Source organism: Gigantopelta aegis, chromosome 2 (genome assembly GCF_016097555.1).
Source record: "Gigantopelta aegis isolate Gae_Host chromosome 2, Gae_host_genome, whole genome shotgun sequence".
Lineage (NCBI taxonomy): Eukaryota > Metazoa > Mollusca > Gastropoda > Neomphalida > Peltospiridae > Gigantopelta > Gigantopelta aegis.
In genome coordinates, this window is record NC_054700.1 from 32,460,817 (window position 1) to 32,488,160 (window position 27,344).

At 42.1% G+C, this 27,344-nt stretch overlaps 1 protein-coding gene across 1 annotated transcript; it reads right to left on the minus strand.

Annotated features, from left to right (window-relative positions):
• Positions 1–1,696: 1,696 nt before the first annotated feature.
• LOC121383926 (protein flp-like) lies at positions 1,697–24,816 on the minus strand. Its single transcript, XM_041514027.1, has 5 exons — positions 24,451–24,816; positions 9,016–9,186; positions 8,275–8,538; positions 5,574–5,836; positions 1,697–2,314 (listed from the first exon to the last, which is right to left on the minus strand). The coding sequence occupies exons 1-5, from the start codon at positions 24,747–24,749 to the stop codon at positions 1,740–1,742; spliced, it is 1,572 nt and encodes a 523-aa protein (XP_041369961.1). The 5' UTR covers positions 24,750–24,816; the 3' UTR covers positions 1,697–1,739.
• Between the last annotated feature and the right edge of the window lie 2,528 nt (positions 24,817–27,344).

Genomic DNA, 27,344 nt, shown 5'->3' on the forward strand with positions numbered 1-27,344 from the left:
GTAATTCTGACGAGACAGGACAGTACTTGCCATAGCTTTACCGGTCGTGGTTAGGCCATCGGTCTACAGGCTGGTAGGTACTGGGTTTGGATCCCAGTCGAGGCATGGGATTTTTAATTCAGATACCGACTCCAAGGCTCAATGGGTAGGTGTAAACAACTGGCACCGACCAGTGATCCATAACCGCTTCAACAAAGGCCATGGTTTGTGCTATCCTGCCTGTGGGAAGCGCAAATAAAAGATCCTTTGCTGCCTATGTGGCAACAGCGGGTTTCCTCTTAAAACGTGTCAGAATGACCATATGTTTGACGTCCGATAGCCGATGATAAGAAAATAAAATCAATGTGCTCTAGTGGCGTCGTTAAATAAAACAAAAGCTTTACTTTACCATGACTTTTGATATACCAGTCATGGGGCAATAATGGATTCACCGAGAAGATCCCACGAGCCTAGCTCATCAGGTGACTACTACCAACTGTGCTAAATCAGGCCCCGACTGATTGGTATAGTTTAAAGACTGGTACCAGCTATCTTGGTCTAATCGGTAAGAGGTGCCTACGTAGGTACGTTGGGTTTCTTTTATCACGATTTAGACCCGTGTTAAAGCAATTATATATACTGGACACAGACTGCCGAAGTGTCATTAAACAAAATATATGTATTAGATAATATATTTCATTATTTCACTGACGTAGTCCGAAGGGACCATGCCTCTCTCCCCACCCCCACCACGTTATATATTTCCCTGTCGCTCTGTAACATTACCAATATAAAATCCTGGCTGAGCCAAAGATCACTTTCCATTCTAGTTGCCATATCCGTACGAGAAATATCTGGAATGGTGATGTGGGTGAGAATTGTCTACTGGAGATGGGGCACAAACCATAGTTTTTTTTTTTTTAAATCTACATTTATATAGATTAGTACACACAAAACTGCCCCCATAACCCACCTGTTCCTGAAGGAACTAACCAGTGTTTTCTTTCAATTGTAAGGCGTTTCCGACTAACGGAGCCTTTTTATGACTAAAATTACAGTTTACATATCTTGTTTAAAATATCAGTCTGTATAAACAAAGTGTTTGTTGTAATGTTTGTAAGCTAAATCGGATTTTACCTCTCAATAATTTCGTACGTACGAAATACATATATACAAAAACGTATAAATGAAAAGTAATTGTTACAAATGGCAGACAAGCACATTGGATGTACAGACACTGGTATTCTAACAAAAATGTGCGATCGGCGACGTCCCTTCGATGGACAGCAGACTTCTTGATGAGAACAGGACCGGAAGTCTGAGCATGACTTTGGGGTCGCAGAAGTAGTAAAGAAAATATATTTAGGTCCCTTATGTGTTGTTTTACTCGACAAAAAACAATCTGTGTTAGTCGGAAACGCCTTACACTAGTTACAAACTGTGGACAATGCCTTTATGATGTAAGTTTAATGCAAGTTTGATGAGGTTAAGCAAATAAAAAAGTCGGGAGGGACAAAAACCCGTAAAGAATTAGAGTACCTCTCAACTAGCGTTATTGACTACAAACTGTCGTTAACTTGCATTTGCAAGTTCAGGAAGTGGTGGGTGGTTTTTTTTAAGGAATGTGTTGATGAACAAAATGACGACACAAACAATGAAGAACACGCACCACCCCCCCCCCCCCCCCCCCCCCAAAACAACAACAACAACACTATTGTGTGGTATATATTTTACTACAGATTGAAGTTTTACACATAATTTTAACCAATTATGTTATTACCATTTTCAATGCGAAAAAACACCGGCGGATATTTTGGGTAAAACGTCGGAATGTTGAGAGCATTTATCGCGCCGCCAGAACGCATAAACTTAAATTTGACATCAATGTTTGGCGGCCCGCGTGTCCAGCTACCATCAAAGTCGTCAACTCTATCTTCAACCAGATTCCATCGACCGTAACCGTACACGGCGTGCAGTTTATTTGTAATGGTGCAACAGGTCACGATGATGTTTCCGTAAGCCTCGTTCCGGTAAGTTCCGACATATGCCTGGAGAGAAGCGTGCACATTCCGCAATCGTCCGACACGTCTTCTAGAAACTGATCGTCTGCGGGACGAGTGCCAGGGGCTGGGAAACGTGCAGATCGTCGTCTTGTTCAACCACGGCGTCTCGCCCATGTACACGTCGGCAATATAGTCCTGAAGACTATTCCGGAAGAAGTAGTTTGGGTCGCTTCCCGTCATGACGATGAATACTCCAAGTTTCTGACTCGGTATCAGCGTCACTATGCTGCGGTAGCCAAATGTGCTTCCAGTGTGCTGAACCATTGGTAGGCCTAAAATGTAAAGCACAATGGATTGAAAATATCTTGTACTAGGAAAAGAAATTGCCTAACATGCGGGTATGTAGGGATTTTAACGGGAGGGTTTAGTCCCTCCGAACCCCCAGACAACAATGCCGATGGTGCTATGGTTATGTTGTACTCTTTTAGTATTTATTATACAACATAACCAATAGCACCATCGCTATTGTTGTTTGGGTGTACCTGTAGTCGAAAACCCTCACCCTCACCCTCCCCGTGCACGCTGCTGCCTAAAAGAAATGCGATAAAGTTTGGTACAAAGCCAATTTGTTTTGATCCATCAGCTGATATTTTGTTTGTACTAGGGTTTCTATAAATACTCCTTCACCAACCTTGGTAATTATACACCCTAACAGCTACTCGTTAATTAGGCATACTCTGTATATTGCGGTGCCCTGACCTTTCATATTCCTCTGACACCAATGAAACATAGTCTGGACTTCATATAATCACTAATTTAGATAATAGAACTATAGGTTTTTTGTCTTTTGAGCATTCGACATCTTTTTCTCTCTTTTTTTTTCTCTTTTTTTTTTTTTTATCTTAGCGCAGTAATATTTTTATTAAAGGTCCACGTTTATCAAAAACGTAATTCACTATTGTTTGGCATTTACGTGTGTACCTTTTACAATATATATGAAGTATTAATAAAATAAATTTACCCGTTTTTAATATATTCGCAATAAAAAGTCGCGTTTCCCCCCATCCCTTGCCAAAATGCCTGTCAAATCCAAGATCTAAGTCACGTGACACCGTGATGCGCTAACCGGCCTAATATGAAAGGTGATTCGCAGCCTTTCAGACACTTCACTGGGAAGGTGGAACACGTGTATTTTTAAAACGCGAAAATTTTATTCTGTTGAATTGAATTGTATGGATGGAATATTCTTTTGGAGATAGTTTTCAAATGTAAAATATGGTGAACCATTGTTTAGTGTTTGGATGTATCGAAGCAGCAGTTTTTCCGAACTTTAAAACAAACCGACAATCAATATGTTTGCATGGAAGTGGTTCTTAAACAGAACCCGTGCGTAATGGAAATGACTATCACGATGGGATAGGATCTGCAGTGATCACTTCATCCCTGAGGATTACGACAAATATTTAAGGTGGTCGATAAATATGACACCTTTTTTTGGTAACATATCTGTTCCAAGCCTGTATCCCCACCGGCACATATTCTACGATTGCGCATGATACAGCAAACAAAAAAACACGACGAGCACGAGCTAAACTAGAGCTCAAAAGGGTGAGGGGGAAGAGTCGGGGAGGGTACTAGAGCAGTGTAAAATATAGTGGTAGGGACTCGAGGTTGCCAGACTCTTCTTTCAAATTCAATTGAGAAGGATATTTTCACAGATACAAAAATATAACCCACAAAAGTGCCTCTTTGAAAAGTGTTTCGGCCATGCGCCGCCCCTGCATTGGCGTAGAGAGGGGGCCCACGGGAACATGCCCCTACCCCCACCCCCATCAAACTTCTTTTTTTTAAACTATTAAAGTTGTATAAAATCATACACATGTATATAAATTTGTACATAGTGTGGGTTGTTCCCGTCCCCCCCCCCCTCCCCCCATCCCAATATAAAATCCTGTCTACGCCATTGGAGGGTACCAAGCCTAGAACAAAAAAATATGGGGCTTGTATTTCATAATTAAATGTATATATACACACAAACACACACACACACACACACACACACACACACACACAAATTTGTATATATATATATATATTATAGACACACACACACGCGCGCCTTCGGATGCAAAGAATGCAAATTCAAGAACAAAAAAACGGGTCATGTTGTAATTAGCTCTGTCTATACAGGCGCGCGATCTTGCCCATATTGTCTACACCGGTATGCGATCATACCTCTACTTTCTGCCAGTGGTCACCTTTTAAACAATGACAGCATTTCCCCAGTAATTAGGACACCACAGAAAGTGTTATGAAATAATCGCGCCTCTTTGAAATATTAATAAACAATGAACAACACCTGTAGTAATGGGTATACGTAGCAAGATAAATCGTATTATTATTTGTATGTGTTCATACCTGAATTGCATCGTACCGATCTGTCTAAAACTTAAATTCACATCCCTATTTTATGTGATATTAATAAATAAAATAATGTTATTTATTCTGCTTGTTTTAAATGCGTTCTGATCTGACCTGTTAACAGGTGATTTGTGTACTTTATTGGAATGGACTATAACAAACTTTTTATTTAAAACTGCAAGTTAACTGAGTATTTTGAATTGCTGCAGAAACTATTAATTATGATCAGCATATTTAGTGAATATAAATTCAATATAAGTACATTAGAAATTTACATAATCGTGCAACCACTTAAAGGTGCTAATCATAGTTCTATATCAGCGTCTGTTTATGATAAATATTCTCCAATAAGCATGTATTTTCTACCAGAAGATAAACCTTTTTTTCTTTTTTTTTAATCATTTATGGGTATATAATTTATTTATTTATTTTTTGTTTGCAATAGCTGTCATTATGCAACTTGGAGATAGCACCTCTAATACATAGCACCTTTAACACCGATATAATAGATTACACACTTAGAATGGTTCTTGACAGTTTTGCTCAAAAGTTACTTAGAAATGTCTACAAATATTTTGTTTTGGAGAGGGATAGGGGTAAACCGTCATCTGAGACAATCCCTGACATATTGCAACAGCAATGAAATTGACACAATGTCATATCAATAAAAATGTGTTATATTCTCTGCTGTCGGCACGTTGACCTACTAACAGAAGACCGGATGCTACGTCACAGGTCTGATGCGGGTCAAATCGACAGCAGTGGGGTTTTTCCCCCAAGCGTTTTACAAAAAGTCACTTTATTAATAACTGGGATGGTATTTTTTTTTTTTTTTTTTTAATACTGTAATGTTTATGTATTTGTTTTATATACTTTGTATTAATAATGTGCCATGAGTGTGGACCTTTAATATATGATAAAGAGTTGTAGATATTTAGAAATGCATTTCAAGGTAGGCCTATTTTAATATAATTACAGATTTAATATATCAGTGGTTCTGAGGTGAAATGTTTTAAAGTCAGCATTTTTGTATTTAATTTGGGCTTTTTTATGTTGGACATACGTATTTTGGACACGGCGTTTATTGCCTCGACTTATGTGCGATCTAAAGCCTTGAAAGTACTCTGCCACTGAGCTACAACCTGCTTCTCAAGAAATACATTAACTGACCTCTGTAATAGCCCGTTTTCCAGCCAAGCGCATACCCATCGTTGCTCGTGGTAACGGGGACGGCTGGCCGATGGAAGTACTTGTTGATGGCGCCGGTTGACCCGATGGTGTTCCTCGCCTTGTACGTGTCTGCCAGTGCACTCTTGTCCACCACCTGAAGCCCGTCCTCGTTCTTGCCGTCCGCTAGATGGAACAGAAGCCACTTGGCCATGTCATTAGCATTGGACAAGATCGCCCCAGAAGCACCTATCATCGCCCAGTGTCTAAAATGTATAACTAATGATTCAATATGCTAAATACCATGGTAGCTTCTGATACACCGAGCAGTTGGCCCATATCTATCGTCGCCCAGTGTCTAAAATGTATAACTAATGATTCAATATGCTAAATACCATGGTAGCTTCTGATACACCGAGCAGTTGGCCCAGGACTATTATCGCCCAGTGTCTCTAAAATGTATAACTAATGATTCAAGATGCTAAATACCATCATAACTTCTGATACACCAAGCAGTGCACAGTTATTAACAGAATTGAACTATATACCCCCGCATCTTCGAAATTTAGACATGCACCACCAATGCATTTTTATATAAGAAAAGAAACACACAAAACCCCCCCACAAAAAACAAACCACCCACACACCAGAGCCGGTTTATCCTAGTAGCACGTGCTACGGCCCCCGCGGTGATGTGTAGGCCTACATTTATTTCCCCCCTCTCCCCGAGGGGGTTGCAATATATATATATATCTTGGGAAGGGGGAACCCACTGTTATTTGTACTACAGGTTCCGTGGATCCTTAAACCGGCTCTGAACACCACACAAATTTGATGTATTACAAGAGGATTATATACTACTCAAAAGAATTTAAGGGTCGGACGATATTTTCGACATTATTTTCTGAATGTCAATTATATTAGCTAGACCATAATGTCGCGCATGGTATTGTTCCATTTTGACGAAAGTGGGTCTAAGCAACCCATAAATGAATTAAAATCCACTGTCATTGACACTGTCGACTAGTTCTAATGGCGAAAACATGCTTACATTTGCACGTAAATTAGGGCAAAAGCGAAAGGTCTGCTAAGTGCCCATAACTTGCTTTTTCACAAAGCGCTTCATTTGCACGCTTTGCACGTGTATTCCATGTTCCCAATGCTGAATTTCCGTATAATTGGAGCTTGCGTTCGTGTACGGTGCACACTCCAAATTCGACAATGGTACGACTTCCAACTGACTATCGAAGATCGAGGAAGGGCTATTGCTTGGCTTCAGGATGGCAATACGCAAAGAAATGTTGCTCTGAGACTTGGTGTCAGTCAGGGTGTAGTTGGCCGACTGTGGCAACGGTACCAAGCAACGAATTCTGTTCGAAATCGTCCACGTTCGGGAAGACCCCGAAGCACTACAAATAGAGAGGACCGCTACATCACCAATATGGCTCTACGTCAACGCACAACCACTGCACGCCGATTACGTGACAATCTGCGGACTGCGACTGGAACTCGAGTGTCTGATCAAACCATAGGCAATCGTCTGAGAGCCAATAATCTACGCTGCCGTCGCCAGGCTGTTCGACCACCACTCCTACCACGTCACAGAACGGCCAGACGTCACTGGTGCACGCTTCATCTGCGGTGGCAACGTGTTCAGTGGGGTCGAGTGATGTTCACTGATGAGTCCAGTTTTAGTCTCCAGTTCAACGACGGTCGGGTTCGTGTCTACAGACGTCCTGGGGAGCGCTTCGCTGACGTTAACATTAGACAACGTCACCGGTTCGGTGGTGGCAGCGTCATGGTGTGGGGCGGCATCTCTATCCACCACAGGACCCCCCTCTATGTGGTGGATGGCAATCTGAATGGAATCCGCTATCTGAATGAGATTATCCGGCCGTTGGTTCTCCCAGGCCTTCAGCAGATTGGCGGCAGGGCAGTTCTGCAGGATGACAGCGCCAGGGTGGTAACGGACTTTCTCAGACAACAAGGTATCGCCAGGATGGATTGGCCAGCATATTCGCCTGACTTGGCCCCAATAGAGATAACCTGGGACGAATTAGGCAGGAGAGTTCGGGATAACCATGCCCCTCCGGCCAACCTTCATGATCTGGGTCAACTTCTTATGGCAGAGTGGCAGGCCATTCCCCAAGAGTTCTTCAGATGTCTGATCAACAGCATGAGGCAACGATGTGTCGAGTGTATTCGCGCCAGGGGTGGATTCACACACTATTAAACGAATATTCTAATGTGTAAAATCCATGTTTGACAACCTTCAACTTTGACAGCATGTCATGTGACTTTCTTGTATACAGTGACGTTTATTTTTATTTTTTTTGTAAATATGGAACAATAAATAAACAAAATTGTGTAGTTTACATCATCAATCTAATACACTCTGAAACTTATTTGATTATACATTTTTGACACTTAAATTCTTTTGAGTAGTATATATTTAACACGTGTGACAAGAATTCTTTAACATACAGAGATCAGCGGGTACGTGGGAAGTGTGGTGAAGTAAAGTGGACAAAAGAAAGACCAAGTCTCATAACTAACAAAAAAAGAAAAATAATAAGTTATCTTTTTATAATTATTAGCTAATTTATTATTTTTATTATTTAACACACCAAAGATTGAAACTGAAGCTTTGTCGGGCCTAATCTAATGCAGATCATGAACAAAATGGGGATCGAGAGAGACTTACTTGATAAAATCAGTGGATGCTTTCACCAAAACCCCATGTTCAACCACGTAAGGCGTTGCGGCATTAGTCGCGGAGTTGAAATTAAAGCGAGTGCTAAAATTCGATGACGTCATGTGTAGAGGATCAAAGATCTCGGTCTGTGTCAAGCTCTCCCAATCGGCCCCACCAATTCGTTCAATGATGTTGGCAAGCAGACCGTACATGAGGTCACTGTAGTAGAAACTGTCTCGAAATCCACCTACAGACTTCAGATACTTGACTCGTCTGGAGGGGGAAAATAAAAAGATGAAAGGAATTTTAAAGTCACTGAAACTAGTTTCAGGAGCAGTACTCATATTGTCAAAACACCCCTTTCTCTTAGTCTTGTGCAGAAATGCGAATTGGAAAATGTCGGACCTGACCATTTCGAATATGTGAACAAAATAAACCAAAAGAAGTTAAAGTTCTGTTTAGCGACACCACTAGAGCACATTGATTTATTAATCGATTATTGGATTTCAATGGACAGTCTGAGGAAACCCACTACATTTTTCCATTATGAACAAGGGATCTTTTATACGCACTTTCCCACAGACAGGAAAGCACATACCACGGCCTTTGGCCAGTTGTGGTGCACTGGTTGGAACGAGAAAAACCCAGTTAGTTGAATGGATCCACCGAGGTGGTTCGATCCAGCGACGCAAGCACCTCAGGCGAGCGCTAGAAACAGGAAAAGACAAAGACGAAACCATTGTAAATTACCTTTCCAGATTTCTTCTGGTTAGACTGGTGTCGAGTCTGATGTAGTTATTTCTCGGTATCCCCAGTCTGTGCGCTGCTAGGTCCTCCAAGGTGGCGTAAATAGACCGCAGAGTGTTGTTGAACTTGAAGCCACTGCCCAGCACTCGGTACACATTGGTGCTGATCTTCAGGCTGAAATTAATAAACCATTTTAAATAGCAGGCCGAGTTTTAGAAAGCCGGTCCAGCCACGGTGCAGTGTGTGTGTGTGTGTGGGGGGGGGGGGGGGGGGGGTGAGGTGCTCTAGTCTCCCAATAATTCTGAATAAAAAATATTGGTAGTAAATCTTAAGGCAGAGATTAATTTTACTTGCAGAATGCAGGAAATTGCATTTCAAGACTAGTTTTAATTTTTTTACTGGAGATGAAACCCCCGAATCTCCTAGAAACTTTGCTTTGCGTCCTCGATCTCGATCACACACCCTCTCCTGTCCTCCTGTTCCCCCTACCGGTAATTGTTTTTTCAGTATGTCCCCGGACCCCCTGAGCAACTCGTGTGAGGCATTTCGTGCCTCACCATAAGCCTAAACGACTCCCCCTCAAACTGGCTACGGCGAAGCAAATGGTCCGCTTTCAGTACTAAAACATATATATATATATATATATATATATATATATATATATTATTAACACAGTGCCGTATATGGCTCTATATTGATACTGGCGTCCATGCATGTCCTGCGCTTGTTATTACACAGTTTTAGCTTGTTATAAATGTATTACACCGAGCTCATGTTAAGCTTTCGAAATGTTTGGTCATCAACAAGGATATTGCTTCACGCGTTGATGAAAATAGTATGCACAATGTAGGTTTTCCTTGTTTCGTTTACAAGAATATTGTTAAATGAATAACAAAAGTCGCAAATTGTATTGTAGGTTGTTACTGTTCTGTCCAACATGACACGTGGTTTACAGCAAGGTAGAACCGATATAGGTTTCAGCTCTCGGGTGAATGACACACGGGTCCACCCATAGCGTTGACGTTGCGACCGAGAACCACGAAAGCGTATGAATCTAAACGACAAAACGGCAATCGTGGTCAAAAAGATATCACTGCACAAGGCTGAGTCGATATGGCGTCCTGGCAACAGCATTGTTCTACAGAGGTCTCTGTTTCGTGGGTAGAAGACGCATATTTATTACTATACACTATACATACATTTGTTGACACGTAACTGTCATGGTTAATAGTCCTTAGCTCTGTTTGTACACTACTGTAACTGAAAATACATTTATCCCGAATCGGTAACATAAACAGACCCCAAAATAAAGCATAATGCAAGTTAACTGAAGTCCGAACCACATTGTTAACAGCGTAATTATCTAGATTTTACACCGATTATTGTCCAGACACAAATTGTGGGGCAGAAAAAAAATGACACCGACACCGATTTCACTTAAACTAGATTGTAATCATGTTATCAATATTGACTTCGCTTAGATCGCATAGGCCAAATAGTATGTAAATTCAAGTCGGCCGCCATTGGTTTTTACGGAAGAAGGGTGGAAGGATATGACAATCTAAAAACGTCATAAAAATTATGCCTTATGTCATGTAAACAGTATTTATGTCAAAAGCAGCTGGTTATAAAAGTTGTAACATTTATGTAACTAGATCAATTACGTCACATACTTCAGTGGTTTCCATATTCTTCCATCCCTCTTGGAGATTACTCCATTAAAACAACAACAAAAACAACAACAACACGCACACACAAAGAACCCACACAATATGGCTACCGGCGAAGACTTTACATGTTATTCGGTGGGCCCATTGGGCTGTTTCTCGTTCCAGTCAGTGCACCACTAGGGCCTCCACAAGTCCAAAATATATTGGACTCGAGAACTCGAGGGTCAAATTCGACCCGGATCGAATACCCGACACGTACACTAGATGATGATGAGACAAAGAAAATAGCATTATGCATCTTAATTCCATCGCTGAACATAGATGCCAAATCATGTCATTATGTTGCATTTATAGACCGGTAGATATGTTCAATGTTATGACGGACGGCCAGTTTGAAAAGAGAAAATAGCGCATGGTCATATAAAATTGTGTAACTTATATCGTTGATTATTTACTGCTGAAATCATTGTCCTAACGGTACATTGTCCATTATAGTTGATCATTATATTTTACGTTGTACGGGTACTCTATTCCCGATGACCGAACTCGAGTGTTGCTAGACTCGACCCGTGCCCAAGTACTCGTGGAGACCCAGTGCACCACGACTGGTATATCAAAGACTGTAGTATGTACTACCCTATCTGTGGGATGGTGCATATAAAAGATCCCTTGCTGCTAATCGAAAAGAGTAGCCCATGAAGTGGCGACAGCGGGTTTCCTTTCTCAATATATGTGTGGTCCTTAACCATATGTCTGACGCCATATAACCGAAAATAAAATGTGTTGAGTGTGTCGTTAAATAAACAATTTCCTTCTTCTTTCTGTTATTTATCCTGTGTTATCTCGGTGAAGCCGATACAAGCCGTTGACATGGTTACAATCTAGTAAGTGGAATTACTGTGGGGTGGGTTTTTTTTTGTTTTTGGTGTGGGTTTTTTTTTTGTTTTTTGTTGATTGTTTTTTTTTTTTTTACGATTTGTGTCTGGACAAAATGTGGGGGAAAACTAATGGTAATTAAAGGCATGGTAATTTATCGTAGTTGTTAACTATATTTAACTATATGGTAGTAGACTGAGCCTTTAACTTAAACTGAAACGGGTCTGCGTGTCTACTTGCTTCCACCGTGCCTGCGGTGTATGTCTTACACACGTGTATTATAGTCTAAGAGGTACGTGGCTTTAATCAGAATTTTAGGTAAGGTTTGACGAGCCTACATATAAACGTGATGCTGATTCCAAAAATAGCAGTCTTCAGCCCAACATGACCAAAATCAGATATTTATTGTATGATTAACACTGGCTCCCCCCACACTTTGTGAGAGCAGCGATGTTTTTAAAATATATTTATACATGTATTTATATATGTGTGTGTGTGTGTGTGTGCCCCCCCCCCCCCCCGTTTTTGGCACATTCCTACGCCTGGTGTTACCATATCATCATCATCATCATCATCACCACCACCACCACAACAACCATCATCATAATCATCTCGTATGTCTACTAAGTCTCTAAATATTTTGTAGTACTATTTTGTGGTCTAGATCTCGTCAAACAATAACAATATCATCAATGTGGCGAATTTTTGGACACATTTGGCCATTGTGTGGCCCAAACTATTTATTTGCTATAGGAATACTAATTATATTGTACTTAATATGAATAGTATTCTTAAATGTGCCACATAATTGCACTTGTTAAAATGTGCACTGTATTGCATGGAACCGGCCTCGGTGGCGTCGTGGTTAGGCCATCGGTCTACAGGCTGGTAGGTACTGAGTGAGTGCTCCGCAAGGCTCAATGGGTAGGTGTAAACATTTGCCCCCCAGTCCAAAAATGGGTAGGTGGACATTTGCCCCCCCCCCCCCCCCAAGTCGAAATGACGGCTAGGACATTTGTCCCCCCCCCCCCCCAGTAGAAATGTTGGCTAGGACATTTGCCCCCGCCAGTAGAAATGTTGGCTAGGACATTTGCCCCCAGTAGAAATGTTGGCTAGGACATTTACCCTAACCCTAACCCTAACCCATACCCATACCCATGTGCTTTCTAATGTGCTTTTTCAACATGTGCTCAAAATGAAAATAAAGTTGTTCAACTGGGGGGCAAATGTCCTAGCCAACATTTCTACTGGGGGGGCAAATGTCCTAGCCATAATTTCGACTGGGGGGCAAATGTCCACCTATCCATTTTTGGACTGGGGGGCAAATGTCCGTATCCCGTTTGACGTCCAATAGCCGATGATAAGATAAAAAAATCAATGTGCCTAGTGGCGTCGTTAAATAAAACAAACTTTACTTTTGTATTGCATGGTGGAGATTTGTCTGACTAGGTAAGTGGATATGTCTTTCTGAGGAAGATATTTGAACCTGGTTTCGTTCACAAAAGCAAGACGTGAACACGTATCTTTTTCCCACAACAGTCTTAAGGTTGCCACCAACAAAGATGGTGTTTTCTCCAAGACTGCTAAGTCCTTAACCCTTTGTTTTCCCGAAGAATGAAGAAAGTGTCATCTAGTCACATCCAGTGAGATCATCAACATCTGGCAATGTATCGCAAACAATAGGACTACCTACAGTTTTCTATTGTAATGATATCACAAAGTCCGTCCACGTACTGAAGTTTAGCTGCCAGGATGAATGTTGGAGGATGGCTATAATATCAGCATCATTCTGTCCTGCTTTTGGTTTTGTGAGCATCCGCATTTGCATGTGACAGAACCGGCCTCGGTGGCATTGTGGTTAGGCCATCGGTCTACAGACTGGTAGGTACTGGGTTCGGATCCCAGTCGTGGCATGGGATTTTTAATCCAGATACCGACTCCAAACCCTGAGTGAGTGATCCGCAAGTCTCAATGGGTAGGTGTAAACCACATGCACCGACCAGTGATCCATAACTGGTTCAACAAAGGCCATGGTTTGTGCTATCCTGCCTGTGGGAAGCGCAAATAAAAGATCCCTTGCTGCTGATCGGAAAGAGTAGCCCATGTAGTGGCGACAGCGGGTTTCCTCTCAAAATCTGTGTGTTCCTTAACCATATGTCTGACGCCATATAACCGTAAATAAAATGTGTTGAGTGCGTCGTTAAATAAAACATTTCTTTCTTTCTTTGCATGTGACAATACATACTCAGCTTCATTGCGTTCTACATATCCCATTACAGCTGTTTTATAGATAAGACACTGGTCTTGAAGAAACAAAAATACAGTTCCTTGTATTACAAAAGGTACCGAATTACATGTATTAATAAATGCTAATAAACAATTGTTTTGGCATATCTAAATTGTTTAGGACATAATGCGTCAATCCTTGTGAATTAACATTGCCTTTTATGCCTTTAACATAAAATGATTACTCAAACACCCCATTACTGTAACAGAAAAAAAGGTGTATTTAACTTCCCTGTACACTAGTTTTGACCACAGGAACTTACCAAAGCCAACATGGGTGACGTCCAGGTTAAACTATCTGAGATAGTACAAGCTGACAGTGGTTAAATGACTCAAGTTATTTGAAGTAAAGAAAATGTCATTAATTACATCAAGCAAAAGCTGACAAATATCCACACATTTTGTTCTTACAGTCCTATTAATGGAAGGACGTAGATACCATTCATATCAATTTAGTTCGCCCCAAAACTGCATTAATTATGTATTTTGCCAGCACTGCTGTTATTACAGAAACGTTCATAGGTTATCATGGATGCTAAATATTCCAAATATTTCATCCACTCATAGCAATAGCAATTCCATCTGTTCAACACACATGCATGGCTTTATATCGCATTAAAGCTGAAGCGATAAAGATGTCCAAAATAAGTATATTCCCCAAAAAGTAAGCACAAATTAAGTAAAACATGCCAACGACAAAACATTTCTCCTCAAAATGAATGGAATGTTAAACCGAAATTGTATTAAAATAATTACAAATGGAATTCTGAATATGTACAGCTCTTTACCAGCTATTGTTAACATTTCTGCACTAAAAATACCTCAGTGTTGTTAGAACAGACAAGCCTGCTGTGCACAAATTAGTAAGATATATAACTACCGATCTCGGTGGCGTCGTGGTTTGGCCATCGGTCTACAGGCTGGTAGGTACTGGGTTCGGATCCCAGTCGAGGCATGGGATTTTCAGTCCAGATACCGACTCCAAACCCTGAGTGAGTGCTCCGCAAGGCTCAATGGGTAGGTGTAAACTACTGCACCGACCAGTGATCCATAACTGGTTCAACAAAGGCCATGGTTTGTGCCATCCAGCCTGTGGGAAGCACAAATAAAAGATCCCTTGCTGCCTGTCGTGAAAGAGTAGCCTATGTGGCGACAGCGGGTTTCCTCTAAAAAACAGTGTAAGAATGACCATATGTTTGACGTCCAATAGCCGATGATAAGATAAAAAAAATCAATGTGCTCTAGTGGCGTCGTTAAATAAAACAAACTTTACTTTAAGATATAAAACTCTGCACATAGCAGCTGAAGTAGTTTGCTTTGTTTTAGTATATAGCTGATTGCAATGCATTAAAGGCTATTCCTGACATATCTAAGAGGTACGCAACCGCTGACAGATAGTAGAACATAGAATGGAAAGTCTCAAAGCTTGTATAGTATCCTTCAGCTAAGGAGGTGGCTTGACTATAGTCAATATATAGGTTGTCGGCAAGGTATATCCTTACTTTTAAGAAAGAATCACATTTCTTTTCATTCATAGAGAGGATTGGATACACAACCACAGATCATGGCTAAAACATTTTTAGCTAATGCAGTTTTTCTACCAGCAGTCACATACCAAATGTGTTGTCTCATACCATTCAACAGAATAGTGGTGGTAAGCATGATGGTAGTGCCTGGTGATGTACTTCAAATCGTTTTTCTCTGTACTCTTTGCACATTATTTGGGTTTAAAACTGAATTTTAAAAATCATAAAATGCCATTTTGTATTTTCTGTCTGTATTTGGCTTCATAAATTTGATTTATACTTATGGAAAATAACTCTTTTTGGCCAATATTGGCTAAATATGGCCAAAAGTTGGCCACAATGATGGTATTGTTATTCTTTGGCCAGACATTGACTACAAAATAATAATGTAAAATATCCAGTAACTTATTAGGTACAGTACTAGACCGTTCGTATAATAAGCTGATTTTGGACAATAGACCTCTTTCACATTCCACTGCGCATGTGCCCGTTGAGGAGTAACTCGAGGACGCAAACCACGAACTCACGCGAGATCTCGCAAAAATAGACCTGTGGACAAGTCATAGACAATGAGAGGCCACGCAATAGAAATGTGAATATCTCCATGATTAATTATTCTATCAGAAGGGAACCCGAAAATTCTGTCGACATCCAACAAGACTTATTGGAGACATTTGTGAATTATTGCTTATCACGAAATTAAAAATATTTTGTTGTTAACGCCCGACAATCCATCGGTTCGGATTCGTACGTAATAAATATCGGATATGGACTGAAATAATATTAATGTGTGCGCGCGTGTATGTATGCAGATATTTATTTAACATAATTTAAATATTTATAAAACATTATACAGATAAATACATTCAGGATTCTTGTCGGGATTTCTTTTCACCAAGTTATTTAAAATTTTGTTCGGTATTTGGAATAAAATTAAATGATACGTATGAAAGTTGAGCTATGATATATAAAACATTAGAATCAGGCCCGTAGGAACGATATCTGGAGTTGGGGGAGGGGAAGGGCACAATCTGTAATGGAGGGACAGTCTAGTTGGTGGGGGGGGGGGGGGGGGCAAAAGCCATATTTAAAACTGGGTTTATAAAAGTGGGGCTATAGTCCCCCCCCCCCCCCCCCCCCCCCCCCCTCCGACTTCTTGGTTGCTACCGACCTGAGAATGGTCAGAAATGTAACTATTGCATATACAGCTATTTAAATTCGAAGCAAGATTATTTAACCTAAGAAAGATGTAAGTTTTATTTATAACAGATTAGACTAGCCGACAGCTTGATAATATAGCTACAACTCAGGATGGTCACTTTATTATAAACTCATGAGGGTCTATTATGCGCAGTCATAAGGTACTTCGTTTGAATGTTTGAAGCAAAATATTAAGTACTATGTCAGGCCCGTAGCCAGGGGGGATCAGGGAGATCGGACCATCCTCCCACGCAGGATTAAGAGTTCGGCTCAAATGAAAAACAAAATCGAATTTTATATATAAAAGTCCTTGTCCCCAAATGATCAGGATAACGTAACAAGAACGTCTGTCTGAGGTTCCATTTGCTGAAAGTTCGATCCTCCTCAGTGGGCCCGTTTAATTATTTCCCGTCCCAACCAATAATCCATCAAAGGACGTCGTGTATGCTATCCTGTTTGTGGGATTGTGAGAAGTATGCCATGTATCATTTATTATAAATACATTGGTACGACTGAAAACAAACGGTTTCTTGTCGTGGCTCTGTGACCAGGCCATTTTACATGCATACCACAACTTCATGCAACTTCTTAACGTATATTTCGTAACAAAAGTTCGTGTATTATTCTCGAGTAACCGGCGTCATCTCATTGTTTGGCAAGGGGTGTGTATATATATATATATATATATATATATATATATATATATATATATATATATATATATATATATACTCTTCAAAAGAAGAAACGCAAAACCACATTGTCGTAACATTTGGAGAATTGATTTAATTATTGAATGGTGAGTCCGATAATTACCAAATGTTGCAGGATTGTTCACAATTCACTCTAGTCCATTGTGAGTAAGTGATAGGACACACCACCAAGGTCAAGGTCATCTGGAGTCAATACCGGGTGTGGCCTCCGCGTGTGTTGACAACTGCCTGGCACCGCCTGCCCATTGAAGCAACCAGAGTACGGATGACGTCCCGGGGGATGGTGGCCCACTCGGCCTGCAAGGCTGCTGCCAGCTCGGGCAGGGTCTGGGGCTGTGGTTGTCGCTGTCGGAGGCGTCGGTCCAACTCGTCCCATAGATGCTCAATTGGGTTCAAATCCTGTGATATCGATGGCCAAGGAAGGACATTAATGTTGTTGTTCTGTAGGAAAGCCGTTGTGAGACGTGCTGTGTGAGGCCTGGCGTTGTCATGTTGGAACACTGCGTTGGCATTGGCCATAACTGGAACGATGTGTGGCCGGAGGATCTGGTCAATGTAGCCCTGTGCATTCAGGTTGCCCTGCACGTGGACCAGGTCAGTTCTGCCAGTGTGTGAGATGGCTGCCCACACCATGACACTACCCCCGCCGAATCTGTCCACTTCCTGCACGCAGTTTGCCGCATAACGTTCACCACGACGCCTATACACGCGACATCTTCCATCATGACGTCGGAGCAGAAATCGGGACTCGTCACTGAACCACACCTGTCTCCATCGCAGTTGAGGCCATTGTCGATGAATCTGGCACCACTGCAGTCGGAGTCGACGGTGTTGTGGTGTTAAGATGACACCTCGAACTGGACGGCTGGCACGAATTCCTACCTCACGTAGGCGGTTCCGTACGGTCTGGTCGGATATCCTGCGCAAACCTGGTATTGCTGCGGCTGTGGAGGTGGCAGTAGTCAATCGTTCCCGAAGGTGGCGTACCCGGATGTAGCGGTCCTGCCCGGGGGTAGTGACCCGTGGTCGACCGGATCTAGGGAGGTCACGTGTTGATCCATGTTGCTGGTAACGGTCCCACAGTCTGGAAATGGTGCTTGGGGACACATGGAATGCCCTGGCAACGGCCGTTCTGGATTCGCCTGCGTCTAGTCGGCCGATGGCATTGTTTCTCTGCGGTTCACTGAGACGTGGCATGTCCTGGATTGTCAACTGTCGGCCAGATACAGAGGCCAGGCAAGCGAACACCCTGCACTTTTATACTGTCGGTGTTCATGTTGCACGTGCAGACAACGCACGTGCAGTGGTGACATGGTTTGCACGTGGCTGCGTTTTTGCGAATATTCACATTTTGGAACTTTATTGTACAGTAGCTGCGTTTTATCGAATGTAACCGTGGGAATGTGTTTGGGACATGCAATGACCTTATATTCACAAAGCATGAACCGGTAGAAAACATAAAATCGGAGTTATAACCCATTTGTACCCTTTTGCGTTTCTTTTTTTGAAGAGTATATATATACACACACACATGAAATTTCGATCCCACCCGCTAATCATGCTGGCTACGGGCCTGAAGTTATATACACTATTCATAAGTTAGACCAAACATCAAATTAGGATCGTATCGGGTTGCATGGGTCTACCACTCTGGAAAAGTTGATGCACTTTATGTTATGTATAATCATGTACGTTATAAAAAACAAAGTGTGATACCTGCATACCATATCGATATATAGGACTTCTCCCTATACTTGTAAATGTGTATCAACGTGCTGATGGTATCACTGACGACCTCGACCAATGTTCAAAATAGTAACCAAAAACTATTGTACATACAGATATATGTTTACTTCAAACTGATCTCCATGTAAAGAAAAAGATGTCATATTCTAAATTCTTCAAAGCAAACAACGCAAACAGCATATCAACTTTTACTTCCGCGTTTACATCATACATGTGATATCAAAATTTGAGCCGCGTTTATCCGGTTTCTGACGTCATGCTAAGTTGTAGGTTTTCGCGTGTGACGGCTCATATATGTTTTAAAACTTCGTAAATAAATTTTATTAAATTTTAAATACTGATACATGTGGAGAATTAATCCACTGGAAATCCTCGAGTATTTAACTATAATTCTAATTGTTAAAAGTAGAATCTTTTAATTTTGTGTTGTTAAAATACCCTTGACAGGCGGCTCTAAAGACTTCGTCTAAGTTAATATTTCACTGCTTTTGGTCTTAAACCATTCCGATGTAAACTTTAGTTGACCGTTTTTCGCAGCCATTTTGACATCTTATACGAAATATGTACGTTAGTCGCTAGAGATTCACAGCTCCTACGAAGCTACACGACGCTCATGACAACTGTCAGGTCAGGTCAGGTCATAGGGTTTTACGTGCACATTCAGAGCAAGCTGTTGTAGCGCACGCCTGTCGTGGGCACAAGAGCCGGCCTTGGCCGGCTCCTCCGTCCATGACAGGAAAGGGGGTGTGGGGGAAGGAGGGACCGTCTGCACTGGCAGGTGCAAGGGAGCACCAGCAGCCCGATTGAATCGGTAACAGGCGGGTTGGGGTGGTGGTGGTGCTATGGAATTTGAATGGAGTCGTTAATGCCAAAGAGAAAGTGGTGCGCAATTTTGATGAGGAAAATTTGGCGCAATTTTGAAAACTGTCGATCATGCCCTCCAATTTGTATATAGCCTCGATACCGTCCAATTCGGCAAGGGACGGTACTCTTCGCGCACATGCGCAATGGGAATGTGATAGAGGTCTATTTTAGCCAATAAATGGCCAAAATGGCAATTTTGTCTTAAGTAGGGTCAATAAGACTGTTAGTTTTGGAATCAGCACCACGTTTTTACATAAAGTAGGCTTGTCAAATCTTCCTTACCAAACATTCTGATTAAAGGTCTCTCTACCTCTCGGGAGTAATGCACTTAAAAACCTGCGTTTAAGAAAAACTGGCTTCGTAAATTCGGTCCATTATTTTTCAAGTTTAAATCATATGAATCTGAACGACAAAATGTTTTTATTTGGCAAAATGTTGGTTAATTCCGTGAATCTATCTATCGTCAATAAGACAGCCACTCCCAAGGAGATGCGTTACTTGAGCGCCACAAAGAGGACTACCAGAAAGAGGACTACCATAAAGAGGACTGCCACTCCTTGGATGTACTCTAACCGTATCCTGTTTACTGTGAGGATATATCCTCATATTAGTCCTTGAGGGCACCCGAGCTGATGAAACTCCAAGAACCTAAGTCGATATACAAAAATATGTATACATACCAGGCATGGTTTTTGGCGGGGCCACGATGTGTCTGTACTAACACCCCCCCCCCCCCCCCACCACCACCACCACCACCACCACGCACCTATCTTTGGGCTGATCATTAATCATCGGCTAATGGACGTTGCCCAGTCGTGGAGCATTGGTTGGGACGTCGTGAGATCGGAGAATAGATCCACCGAGTAGAGGGGATTGATCCTCCTATCAAAGCACTAAGTGTACAAAGAAAGAAAGAAGTGTTTTATTTAACGACGCACTCGACACATTTTTATTTACGGTTATATGGCGTCAGACATATGGTTAAGGACCACAGATTTTGAGAGGAAACCCGCTGTCGCCATTACATGGGCTACTCTTCCGATTAGCAGCAAGGGCTCTTTTATTTGCCCTTCCCACAGGCAGGATAGCACAAACCATGGCCTTTGTTGAACCAGTTATGGATCACTGGTCGGTGCAAGTGGTTTACACCTACCCATTGAGCCTTGCGGAGCACTCACTCAGGGTTTGGAGTCGGTATCTGGATTAAAAATCCCATGCCTCGACTGGGAGCCGAACCCAGTACCTACCAGCCTGTAGATCGATGGCCTGCCACGACGCCACCGAGGCCGGTTCACTAAGTCTACATTTATAAAAATTATATTAAACCTTAAAACTTTTATTACAAGTATTAAGCGTGAGCTTACATATCCAGTTAAGATTCCAAAACATCAACTATATATGGGCCATCGCTCCAAGACAAACGATACTGCATTAGTGTTGGAAGCGGGCGGGACTGGGGGTGGGGTTATAGGTGCACTGCCGTCCATCCTCTGAAGGTAACACATTGCCCCCACCCCCCACCCACAAGTTAAAAATCTAGTTAAAAGCTAACCACCCTCCACCCAAGTCGCTGTTAGTACTGATTAGTGAGTTAAAGTTTGTTTTGCTTAACACCACTATAGCACGTTGATTTTCTAATCATCGGCTATTGAAAGAAAGAAATGTTTTATTTAACGACGCACTCAACACATTATTTTACGGTTATATGGCGTCAGACATATGGTTAAGAACCACACAGATTTTGAGAGGAAACCCGCTGTCGCCACTACATGGGCTACTCTTTCCGATCAGCAGCAAGGGATCTTTTATTTGCGCTTCCCACAGGCAGGATAGCACAAACCATGGCCTTTGTTGAACCAGTTATGGATCACTGGTCGGTGCATGTGGTTTACACCTATCCATTGAGCCTTGCGGAGCACTCACTCAGGGTTTGGAGTCGGTATCTGGATTAAAAATCCCATGCCTCGACTGGGATCCGAACCCAGTACCTACCAGCCTGTAGACCGATGGCCTAACCACGACGCCACCAAGGCCGGTTATCGGTTATTGAATGTCAAACATTTGGTTATTCTATCATGTAGTCGGAGAGGAAACCGACTACATTTTTTTTCATTTTTCATTAGTAGCCAGGGATCTTTTATATGCACCATCCCACAAGCAGGGTAGCATATACCATGGCCTTTGATATACCAGTTTGGTGCACTGGCTGGAACGAGACATAACCCAATGGGCCCACTGACAGGGATCGATCCCAAACTGACGGCGCATGAAGCGAGCGTTTTACCACTGGGCTATGTCTCGCCCTGATCAGTGAGACTGGCCTCGGTGGCGTCGTGGTTAGGCCATCGGTCTACAGGCTGGTAGGTACTGGGTTCGGATCCCAGTCGAGGCATGGGATTTTTAATCCAGATACCGACTCCAAACCCTGGGTGAGTGCTCCGCAAGGCTCAATGGATAGGTGTAAACCACTTGCACCGACCAGTGATCCATAACTGGTTCAACAAAGGCCATGGTTTGTGCTATCCTGCCTGTGGGAATCGCAAATAAAAGATCCCTTGATGCCTGTCGTAAAAGAGTAGCCTATGTGACGACAGTGGGTTTCCTCTTAAAAAACAGTGTCAGAATGACCATATGTTTGACGTCCAATAGCCGGTGATAAGATAAAAAAGTAAATATGCTCTAGTGGCGTCGTTAAATAAAACAAACGTTTCTTTTGATCAGTGAGAGACCAGTCAGTATATGTAGGCCTAGTGGATTTGCTCACCCCCTGTGAGCTCTTAAATCATCAGGCGCGTGTGCAGTGGGTGGGTTTTGGAGGGTCCAAACCCCTCCCTGCTCAAGCAAATTTACTCTCTTTTCTGTTTTTAAATCGACTCTGTGACACACAAGTTAACCTGAAATTGACCTGTCTGTCACGTACAAGATAACTACAAGCGCTGGGGCTGTACATAGTTTTAGTTGGAAAAGGCGTTTAAATTTATTTTTAAAATGTTTTCTGAAGATATGTAAGAAACAGAATATTACATTCGTGTCCAGTAGATACCATTTATCTTACAACCCACTTTCGCTCGTTGGACACGTTTTTAAACAACGAGTTGTAAGATGAACGGTATAGATCTAACGGCCACTCATGTCGTATTCTCTATTTCACAGGTCTGTAGGCTAATTCGTTAAGGGAGCGTGAAACAGCTTGGTGATATAAGAATAAAAGAAAGAAAGAAGGCTAACTGATGACTAGGCATAATATTATGGTTAAATAGTCTTCATTTCATTTCAACTTATTTTCGTGCTTATATCCAATTAAGGTTCAAGCACGCTGTCCTGATCACACACCTAAGCTATCTGGGTTGTCTGTCCAGGACAGTGGGTTAGTTGTTAGTTGGTTAGTGGTTAGTGAGAGAGAAGAGGGTATAGTGGCCACCTACCCATTGAACCCTTATGAACTCGCTCTGGGTTGGAGCCGGTACCGGGCTGCGAACCCTGTACCTACCAGCCTGTAGTCCGATGGCTTAACCACGACGCCACCGAGGCCGGTAAATAGTCTTCTAATGCTACAATTATATATACACCCTGCACAATAATACGAGATTGCCTAACACCAAGATCATTACACAACTAATAGCAGTCAGGTGACACGATTTATCGAAAGCCTGCAGATAACAGTAATAATGTTATCTCCGGTTGACTGGGTAAACCAGTTACAATTAGTAGTCAACATGTAAGTATAACTTTAAACAAGTACATTGTAAATATAACATGATACAGTTCAAAGTTTGTTTTGTTTAACGACACCACTAGAACACATTGATTTATTAATCATCGGCTAATGGATGTCAAAAATAACCTGATAGTACACATATTAACCACGTTACAAAGTATTTTCTCAACTTCGAAAGACGATGGAATCTTGGCATCCGAGACTCAGTTTCTGCTTCCGGCGCCATTCCTGAAAGCTGAGGGTCCTTTAAAATAGCAATTAAACTTAGGTTGTAAATTATGAAATATGAATGCCTTTTCACTAAGTAATTTCACATATTGTCATTACGTATATTCACCTATATAGAGGAATAAGCAGGGTTTCTGCCAGAGGATCCAAAGTTCAAATTATGTACCCTAAAATCTTGGAAATTAATGGATATAGTTTTATAACAAAACTGCTGTTTAAAACCTGTCAAAGTACACGAAATACAGTATCCATTTTGAAAGATTTCTAGTCGGCGCACTTTTGATCTAGTTTGATTTTAATACGTATTCTCAAATTATTTTCTGGCAGAAAGAAGGGGGCCGATTATTTAGTTCGTTAGCTTAAGCAATGATTAACAGAAATTTTAAAAATCAACGACTAAATCAGTTCAAATAATAACTGAAGACATAATATTGAAACTCGATTTAGAACAACCAAAGGTATCCACCCATACCTGATCAAATCTAAAGTTTATTTTGTATTCGTGCAAAAAATAATTAAGAGGAAAATATTAGACTAACCCAGGGTTAATTTGACTGTATGCTCTGAACAACTGAACCCCACTAAGTAGGCCTAAACGTGATAAGACTTACTCGCTTCTTCTGCTTAACAACTTCACCAACAGCGTTGTCGTGAACGCCTTTGTGTTGGACGCGATTCCAAACAGAGTTTCTCCCGTGACAGGCGTCTGCGTTTCGACATCGGCGAACCCGTATCCCTTGGACAGGACGACTTGTCCATCTTTAACCACGGCCACGGCTAGTCCCGGCGTCTTGTGGCACTGGAGTCCGGCACTGACTACTTCATCAATCAAATGGTGTGGGTCAGTTTGGCAGAACACGCCGCCTCGTATTGCGACAGCTAACACGCACAGCAGATTCAATGGACCCATAATAATGGAGAGTGTAAACGTTTATCAGTCAAGTCCTGTTGCATCAGTAGATAAGTAGGGTTGTTATTGTCATTATCTGTGTCGTTTGAAATAATTGGTGTTATAAATGTTTCCACGTGATGTTTTAACACATTTGATTGGCTCACTGAATGGACACTAATCTGGAATGACCCGATCGGAATGTCCAATATACATGTGTGATTATATACACGTATGTGCATATGTCTTCATGTGTACGTCTGTGTGTACAACCCTTTGCGCGCGTGTGTGTGTGTGTGTGTGTGCGTGCGCGTGTGCGTGTGCAGTGTGTGTGTGCGCGTGTGCGTGTGTGTGTGTGTGTGTAAAACCGGAATGTCCAATATACATGTGTAATTATATATATATATATACGTATGTGCATGTCTTCATGCGTGTGTCTCTATGTACAACCCTATGTATGTGTGTGTACACACCTATGTACGTATTGATGTATAAATGTATATATGTGTGTGTGTATGTATGTGTGTGTGTATGTATGTGTGTTTGTGTGTATGTGTGTGTGCGTGTGTGTGTGTGTGTGTCTATGTATGTATGGATATATATATATATATATATATATATATATATATATATATATATATATATATATATATATTGTATGTATGACGGGGTTGACTATTACAAAACGTTTGTTAAAGTTTGTTTTGTTTAACGAAACCACTAGAGCACATTGATGTATTAATTATCGGCTACTGCATGTCAAACATTTGGTAATTTCGACATAGTCCCAGAGAGAAAACCCGCTACATTTTACTAGTCGTGATCCACTGGCTTGAACAAGAAATCGCCCAATCGGCCCACCGACTGGGATCGATCCTAGACTGACCGCGCATCAAGCGAGTGATTTACTACTGGGCTACGTCCTGCCCGGACTATTACATACATATATAATATATATAAACGCACTCGCGCAAGGAATAATTAAATCCTTTCTGACCTCATAAATTATCTCATACAGTTGCTGGGACTCGAACCTGTGGCACCGAATCGCTGTTCCTTGGAGACTTGACACGATACGCTTTCGACTACCGAGTCATTCTTTGAAAAGAATGCTCATTAACCGACACTTCCAAGCTAACTTGCGATGAGGACAGACGTGTCGCCATGTACTCTCGAATTACCCCCCCCCCCCCCCCCCCCCCCCCCCCCTTACTCTTACTGAGTTACGGGAAGCTACTTGAGTATCGCGTCTCGTACACCGGGACACGGGCTTCCGTGACTTTGGTGTACGGTGACGCGATCGTACCTAAGAAGAGGAGGAGATGGAGGAAGAGTAAAAGCGTGCCAGGAACGGCACGGGGGGTGGGTGGGTGGGGGAGACCAAAACTGGCGGCTCAACCGCCAGCGGCAGTCCCTTCTGCGACGCCGCCCCCAGCCCAGCCTGAGTCGAGAAAACCAGCTACGCCAGACCCTGTGGACTTAGAAGCTGTCTGGCAAATACAGATCGGCTAGATCAGGTCCAGCTTCCACAAGTTCATACAGGGCGACACCAAGGACAAGGCAACGCTGCTGGGTGGAGTAGTGGACGAGGAATTACATCACCTCTCTGGTGGAGGCGACTTCGAGTTGCATTCCATCAATTCCCCAAGCGGCAAATCGGGGCTAGTCGTCACTCAACGTCGAAGAGATGTCTACCGCCAAGCGATCCTGATCACCATTCATCGGATCATCAAGGCTCTCTTCGGCGACGACTATGGAAGCGTCATCAGCCATCTACAACACCAGAAATGGAAGCGCTCCATCCCCCGATTTGCTACGACTCCACTCATCAGCTCACCTTAGTCAACCTTACCTAGGACAGGTAAGCTCCTTTTTTGGGCCTAGTTGGACTTTAAATTCTTCGGCCGCGGTCAAAATTCTTATGTTTATTTTTTTTGTAAACAGTCCAACGCACTTTACTTTGGCGCCCGTTCAATTGCTCAAATCACCTTAAAAACGTTTTGGCCGAACATTCAAAAATACTTTTGGTTTTAATTTTTCAGTCCAGACGTGTAGAAGCAGCAGGTTATTCACCTTAAGACTTAGGTCTTTGACCGATCACTAAATTTTTTATTCTAAATTCCGCCCACTTCAAACTTACACCCCCCCCCCCCACCCTACCCCCTCTCCTGGCCCAGACTTAGTCAATGGCGAAAGTCAGAGATTAAGCCCGTGACAGGCGTGCGTGAAGCTTTCTTGGCATATACGCACGTAAAAACTTTTCCGATCCAATCATTAACCGAAGCATATGTATGGGACCTACAAGCTACCCTGTCGATCCCGTTTACATACACGAAACAGTGGGCAAACCTGGCACTGGCTAGTATGTATTGATGTATGAATATCTATATACTGTAGCCTATGTATGTCGGGTTTGACTATTACACACACATATTAACGCACTGGTGCAGGGGATAATAATTATTTATTTATGGATGCATGCACGCACACGCACACACACACACACACACACACACATTTGTATGTATGTGTGTGTGTGTGTGCGTGTATGTGTGTGTGTGTGTCTTTGTGTGCGTGCGTGCATTTGTGTATAAATGCAAATGCGCGCGCGCCAGT